At 49.8% G+C, this 7,580-nt stretch overlaps 1 protein-coding gene across 1 annotated transcript in view; it reads left to right on the top strand.

The window, feature by feature from the left end:
• Positions 1-7,580, top strand: part of oplah (5-oxoprolinase, ATP-hydrolysing) — a 38,149-nt gene that overhangs the window by 19,704 nt on the left and 10,865 nt on the right. Inside the window, exon 10 of the mRNA XM_041861821.2 lies at positions 4,673-4,986. Coding sequence (XP_041717755.1) covers positions 4,673-4,986 — 314 coding nt within the window. The remainder of the gene's footprint in view (positions 1-4,672; positions 4,987-7,580) is intronic.

The raw sequence follows: 7,580 nt of genomic DNA, 5'->3' as shown, positions 1-7,580 counted from the left end.
GCTCTGTCTCTCTCGCTCGCTCTGTCTCTCTCGCTCGCTCTGTCTCTCTCGCTCGCTCTGTCTCGCTCGCTCGCTCTGTCTCGCTCGCTCGCTCTGTCTCTCTCTCTCGCTCTGTCTCTCTGTCTCTCTCTCGCTCTGTCTGTCTCTCTCTCGCTCGGTCTCTCTGTCTCTCTCTCTCGCTCTGTCTCTCTCTCGCTCTGTCTGTCTCTCTCTCGCTCTGTCTGTCTCTCTCTCGCTCTGTCTGTCTCTCGCTCTCGCTCTGTCTGTCTCTCGCTCTCGCTCTCTGTCTCTCGCTCTGTCTGTCTCTCTCTCGCTCTCTCTCTCTCGCTCTGTCTGTCTCTCTCTCGCTCTGTCTGTCTCTCTCTCGCTCTGTCTGTCTCTCTCTCGCTCTGTCTGTCTCTCGCTCTCGCTCTGTCTGTCTCTCGCTCTCGCTCTCTGTCTCTCGCTCTGTCTGTCTCTCGCTCTGTCTGTCTCTCTCTCGCTCTCTCTCTCTCGCTCTCTCTCTCTCGCTCTCGCTCTGTATGTCTCTCGCTCTGTCTGTCTCTCGCTCTCTCTCTCTCTCTCGCTCTGTCTCTCTCTCTCTCGCTCTGTCTGTCGCTCTCGCTCTGTCTGTCGCTCTCGCTCTGTCTGTCGCTCTCGCTCTGTCTGTCTGTCGCTCTCGCTCTGTCTGTCTCTCGCTCTGTCTGTCTGTCTCTCGCTCTCGCTCTGTCTGTCTCTCGCTCTCGCTCTGTCTGTCTCTCGCTCTGTCTGTCTCTCTCTCTGTCTCTCTCTCTCGCTCTGTCTGTCTCTCGCTCTGTCTGTCTCTCGCTCTGTCTGTCTCTCGCTCTGTCTGTCTCTCGCTCTGTCTGTCTCTCGCTCGCTCGCTCTGTCTGTCTCTCGCTCTGTCTCTCTCTCGCTCGCTCGCTCGCTCTGTCTCTCTCGCTCGCTCGCTCGCTCTGTCTCTCTCTCTCGCTCGCTCGCTCTGTCTCTCTCGCTCGCTCTGTCTCTCTGTCTCTCTCTCGCTTCTGTCTCTCTCTCGCTCTGTCTCTGTCTGCTCTCTCTCTGGCTCTGTCTCTCTGTCTCTCTCTCTCGCTCTGTCTTCTCAGCTCCTGTCTCTGTGTCTCTCTCTCGCTTCTGTCTGTCTCGCTCGCTCTGTCTGTTTCGGCTCTGTCTGTCTCTCGCCTCGCTTGTCTGTCGCCGCTCTCGCTCTGTCTGTCGCTCGCTCTCGCTCTGTCTGTCGCTCGCTCTCGCTCTGGCTCTCTGTCTCTCTCGCTCGCTCTGTCTCTCTGTCTCTCTCTCTCGCTCTGTCTCTCTCTCGCTCGGTCTCTCTGTCTCTCTCTCTCGCTCTGTCTCTCTCTCTCGCTCTGTCTCTCTGTCTCTCTCTCTCGTTCTGTCTCTCTCTCGCTCTGTCTCTCTGTGTCTCTCTCTCGCTCTGTCTCTCTGTCTCTCTCTCTCGCTCTGTCTCTCTGTCTCTCTCTCTCGCTCTGTCTCTCTGTCTCTCTCTCTCGCTTTGTCTCTCTGTCTCTCTCTCTCGCTCTGTCTCTGTCTCTCTCTCTCGCTCTGTCTCTCTCTCGCTCTGTCTCTCTCTCGCTCTGTCTCTCTCTCGCTCTGTCTGTCTCTCGCTCTGTCTCTCTCTCTCGCTCGCTCTGTCTCTCTCTCGCTCTGTCTCTCTGTGTCTCTCTATCGCTCTGGCTCTCTGTCTCTCTCTCTCGCTCTGTCTCTCTCTCGCTCTGTCTGTCTCTCTATCTGTCTCTCTCGCTCGCTCGCTCTGTCTCGCTCGCTCGCTCTGTCTCTCTCTCTCGCTCTGTCTCTCTCTCGCTCGGTCTCTCTGTCTCTCTCTCTCGCTCTGTCTCTCTGTCTCGCTCGCTCGCTCTGTCTCTCTCTCTCGCTCTGTCTCTCTCTCGCTCGGTCTCTCTGTCTCTCTCTCTCGCTCGGTCTCTCTGTCTCTCTCTCTCGCTCTGTCTCTCTCTCTCGCTCTGTCTCTCTCTCGCTCTGTCTCTCTGTGTCTCTCTCTCGCTCTGGCTCTCTGTCTCTCTCTCTCGCTCTCTCGCTCTGTCTCTCTGTGTCTCTCTCTCGCTCTGGCTCTCTGTCTCTCTCGCTCGCTCTGTCTCTCTGTCTCTCTCTCTCGCTCTGTCTCTCTCTCGCTCGGTCTCTCTGTCTCTCTCTCTCGCTCTGTCTCTCTCTCTCGCTCTGTCTCTCTGTCTCTCTCTCTCGTTCTGTCTCTCTCTCGCTCTGTCTCTCTGTGTCTCTCTCTCGCTCTGTCTCTCTGTCTCTCTCTCTCGCTCTGGCTCTCTGTCTCTCTCTCTCGCTCTGGCTCTCTGTCTCTCTCTCTCGCTCTGGCTCTCTGTCTCTCTCTCTCGCTCTGGCTCTCTGTCTCTCTCTCTCGCTCTGGCTCTCTGTCTCTCTCTCTCGCTCTGGCTCTCTGTCTCTCTCTCTCGCTCTATGTGTCTCTCTCTCTCTCGCTCTATGTATCTCTCTGGCTCTCTTGCTCTATGTGTCTCTCTCTCTGTGGAATAGAGCTGTTTCCCTTTTCTCCCCGACACAGATTTCTGTCCTGAAACCGTTCCACTGAGTTAAATTAAAATGTACAGACATTTTTAACATCTGTACAGCCAAAACTTTTCCCTTTCTGGTCCCTTTTCCCAACCCCCTCTCTAGATTGATGGTGTGGCCAAGGGGGAAGGTTTATAAAAGTTGGAGTAACTCCCAAGTTCCAACCGAAATGCGAAATTATGTAACAGCTGTACATACAGCTCTAGTGAAGTAGTAAAACCTACAAAACCATGTTGTGTTCTCCTGCTACTGTTGGTATGGTATACCTCCTGCTATGGTTGGTATGGTATACCTCCTGCTATGGTTGGTATGGTATGCCTCCTGCTACTGTTGGTATGGTATGCCTCCTGCTATGGTTGGTATGGTATGCCTCCTGCTACTGTTGGTATGGTATACCTCCTGCTATGGTTGGTATGGTATACCTCCTGCTATGGTTGGTATGGTATGCCTCCTGCTACTGTTGGTATGGTATGCCTCCTGCTACTGTTGGTATGGTATGCCTCCTGCTATGGTTGGTATGGTATGCCTCCTGCTACTGTTGGTATGGTATACCTCCTGCTACGGTTGGTATGGTATGCCTCCTGCTATTGGTATGGTATGCCTCCTGCTATTGGTATGGTATGCCTCCTGCTACTGTTGGTATGGTATGCCTCCTGCTACTGTTGGTATGGTATGCCTCCTGCTATTGGTATGGTATGCCTCCTGCTATTGGTATGGTATACCTCCTGCTACTGTTGGTATGGTATGCCTCCTGCTATTGGTATGGTATACCTCCTGCTACTGTTGGTATGGTATGCCTCCTGCTATTGGTATGGTATGCCTCCTGCTATTGGTATGGTATGCCTCCTGCTATTGGTATGGTATACCTCCTGCTACTGTTGGTATGGTATGCCTCCTGCTATTGGTATGGTATGCCTCCTGCTATTGGTATGGTATACCTCCTGCTACTGTTGGTATGGTATGCCTCCTGCTATTGGTATGGTATGCCTCCTGCTATTGGTATGGTATACCTCCTGCTACTGTTGGTATGGTATGCCTCCTGCTATTGGTATGGTATGCCTCCTGCTATTGGTATGGTATGCCTCCTGCTACTGTTGGTATGGTATGCCTCCTGCTACTGTTGGTATGGTATGCCTCCTGCTACTGTTGGTATGGTATGCCTCCTGCTACTGTTGGTATGGTATACCTCCTGCTACTGTTGGTATGGTATGCCTCCTGCTACTGTTGGTATGGTATGCCTCCTGCTACTGTTGGTATGGTATACCTCCTGCTACTGTTGGTATGGTATGCCTCCTGCTACTGTTGGTATGGTATGCCTCCTGCTACTGTTGGTATGGTATGCCTCCTGCTACTGTTGGTATGGTATGCCTCCTGCTACTGTTGGTATGGTATGCCTCCTGCTACTGTTGGTATGGTATGCCTCCTGCTATTGGTATGGTATGCCTCCTGCTACTGTTGGTATGGTATGCCTCCTGCTACTGTTGGTATGGTATGCCTCCTGCTATTGGTATGGTATGCCTCCTGCTATGGTTGGTATGGTATGCCTCCTGCTATTGGTATGGTATGCCTCCTGCTATGGTTGGTATGGTATGCCTCCTGCTACTGTTGGTATGGTATACCTCCTGCTACTGTTGGTATGGTATGCCTCCTGCTATTGGTATGGTATGCCTCCTGCTATGGTTGGTATGGTATGCCTCCTGCTACTGTTGGTATGGTATGCCTCCTGCTACTGTTGGTATGGTATGCCTCCTGCTATGGTTGGTATGGTATGCCTCCTGCTACGGTTGGTATGGTATGCCTCCTGCTATGGTTGGTATGGTATGCCTCCTGCTATGGTTGGTATGGTATGCCTCCTGCTACTGTTGGTATGGTATGCCTCCTGCTACTGTTGGTATGGTATACCTCCTGCTATGGTTGGTATGGTATACCTCCTGCTATGGTTGGTATGGTATGCCTCCTGCTATGGTTGGTATGGTATGCCTCCTGCTATGGTTGTGTGGAAGTGTGCTATTTATAGTATTGCCTACATTATGAACACTTATGCTTTGGTAATACTGCACAGAAGACATCAATCTGTGAGTTGTAGAGTGTGATCAAAGGCCTGGTGTAATGTTTAGGTATTCCTATATGATCTTCATAGGTGGTCCTCTGACGGTGACGGATGCCAACCTGGCTCTGGGCCGCCTGCTCCCCTCCTTCTTCCCCAGGATCTTTGGTCCAGGAGAGGACGAGCCTCTGTCCAGCGAGGAAACCATGGAGCACTTCCACCAGCTCACCCGCGAGATCAACCACTTCCTCTCCACCAACCAATCCCAGAGCAGCGCCAACGGATGCGGCCATTCAAACAGCAGGGTCATGAGCGACAAATCAGAGATGAGCATGGAGGAGGTTGCTATGGGTTTCGTCAGAGTGGCCAACGAGGCCATGTGTCGTCCAATCAGAGCACTGACACAGGTATTGATGGGAGGGATTATGTTGATGTATTTCTTTGTTTGTGTAGTATGGTGGTGTTGTTTCACTAGGGACATGCTTAGTTGAAACACTTTAACATTCAAAATGAGCAATGGAGTTTGTTATTAGACTACAGCAGCAGAGTTTGGTTTTATTCTAATTCTTTGTAAGTTATTTTTAATTTCTTTGTATTTTACCCCCTTTTTCGTGGTATCCAATTGGTAGTTACCGTCTTGTCCCATCGCTGCAACTCCCGTACGGACACGGGAGAGGCGAAGGTCGAGAGTTGTGCGTCCTCCGAAACACAACCAAACCTAGCCGCACTGCTTCTTGACACAGTGCCCGCTTAACCCGGAAGCCAGCCGTAAACACCGTACACCTGGCGAACGAGTCAGCGTGCACTGCGCCCGGCCCGCCACAGGAGTCGCTAGTGCATGATGAACATCCCTGCCGGCCAAACCCTCCCCTACCCTGGACGGCGCTGGGCCAATTGTGCGCTGCCCTATGGGTCTCCCGGTTGCGGCCGGCTGCAACAGAGCCTGGAATCTAACCAGGATCGCTAGTGACACAGCTAGCACTGCGATGCAGCGCCTTAGACCACTGCGCCACTCGGGAGGCCAGTGGAGTTTGATATTAGACTACAGCAGTGGAGTTTGATATGAGACTACAGCAGTGGAGTTTGAAATTAGACTACAGCAGTGGAGTTTGATATGAGACTACAGCAGTGGAGTTTGATATTAGACTACAGCAGTGGAGTTTGATATGAGACTACAGCAGTGGAGTTTGATATGAGACTACAGCAGTGGAGTTTGATATGAGACTACAGCAGTGGAGTTTGATATTAAACTACAGCAGTGGAGTTTGATATTAAACTACAGCAGTGGAGTTTGATATTAAACTACAGCAGTGGAGTTTGATATTAGACTACAGCAGTGGAGTTTGATATGAGACTACAGCAGTGGAGTTTGATATGAGACTACAGCAGTGGAGTTTGATATTAGACTACAGCAGTGGAGTTTGATATTAGACTACAGCAGTGGAGTTTGATATTAGACTACAGCAGTGGAGTTTGATATTAGATACAGCAGGGGTGTCAAACTCATTTTAGCTCAGGGGCCACATGGAGGAAAATCTATTCCCAAGTGGGCCGGACCGGAAAAATCATGGTATATATAACTTAAAAACAACAACTTCAGATTGTTTTCTTTGTTTTAATACGATCAACATACAACATAAAGCTGGAGCCTGAGGACAGTGTGTCCAAAATAGTACAAGCACAACATCACTATTAATCATAAAACACGTCAAGTTTATTTGAAAATTCTAAAGAAAAAGAACACACAAACACACAATGCCTCAGTGATTAACAGAACTGTTTCACAGATCACAGAACTATATCAGGGTGTCATTTCTCAGGCAGAAATGTAGATAAAAATAATGAAATCCTGTTCCCCAAACAAGTGCAAGAACCACAGAGTCAAGAATAGGTTAAATAAAATAAAAATCAATTAAAAACAATAGCACATCAACATAAAAACATATAAACATAAATCTGAAAGCGTTGCTCAAACTCCCGTAACAGTCCAGTTATTTTATCTTTGAACCGCTTCATGTCTGCTACATGTTGGGTCGCGCACACATTTTTCAGACAGGGGAAGTGAGCTGCATCACCACCGGCAAGTTGCGTCTCCCACAATGACAGCTTCAACTTGAAAGAACGTATGCTGTCATAATACTGCGTGACAACTTTGTTGCGCCCTTGCAGCTGTTTGTTCAAGTTATTCAGGTGCTCTGTAACATCCACCATAAATGCAAGGTCCGGCATCCATTCTGCGGAATGAAATTCTAACACTGGTTTGCCCTTTTCTTCCATGAACTGTTCAATTTCTTCTCGTAAATCAAAGAAACGCCTCAGCACAGCACCTCGGCTTAACCATCTTACCTCAGTGTGGTATGGCAGGCCATAGATGTGGTCTTTCTCTCTGAGAAGGCTGTCAAACTGACGGTGATTCAGGCTTCTGGATCGGATGAAATTAACAGTTTGGATGACCACCTTCATGACGTTATCCATCTTTAATGACTTGCAACACAAAGCCTCCTGGTGCAAAATACAGTGAAAAGTCAAAAAATCACGTCCTCCATTTGCAGATTGCACTTTCTCTCTGAACTTTGTCACAACGCCTGCTTTTTTCCCCGATCATTGAGGGCGCACCATCTGTAGCCAGGCTGACAGCGCGGGACCAGTCCACTCCGACCCTGTCCAGCGCGCCGACGAGTGCGGTAAAAATATCAGCTGCTGTCGTTGTATCTGTCATCGGCACCAACTCCACGAACTCCTCGGTGACGGTCAATGTGTCATCAACTCCGCGGATGAAAAAATGGCCAGTTGTGCAACATCTGTAATGTCCGTGCTTTCATCAATTGCAACCGAAAACGCAATAAATGACTTTACTTTTTGCTTCAACTGGCTGTCCAAATCCACTGAAAGATCGGAAATCCTGTCTGCAACTGTGTTTCTTGTCAGGCTGATATTTGCAAAAGCCTGCCGCTTTTCAGGGCACACAATCTCCGCTGCCTTCATCATGCATGTTTTTACA

The sequence above is a fragment of the Coregonus clupeaformis genome, chromosome 34 (genome assembly GCF_020615455.1).
Source record: "Coregonus clupeaformis isolate EN_2021a chromosome 34, ASM2061545v1, whole genome shotgun sequence".
NCBI classification, from domain to species: domain Eukaryota; kingdom Metazoa; phylum Chordata; class Actinopteri; order Salmoniformes; family Salmonidae; genus Coregonus; species Coregonus clupeaformis.
Note: the sequence above shows the minus strand (reverse complement) of the source record. Positions and strands in the feature narration are given on the sequence as shown.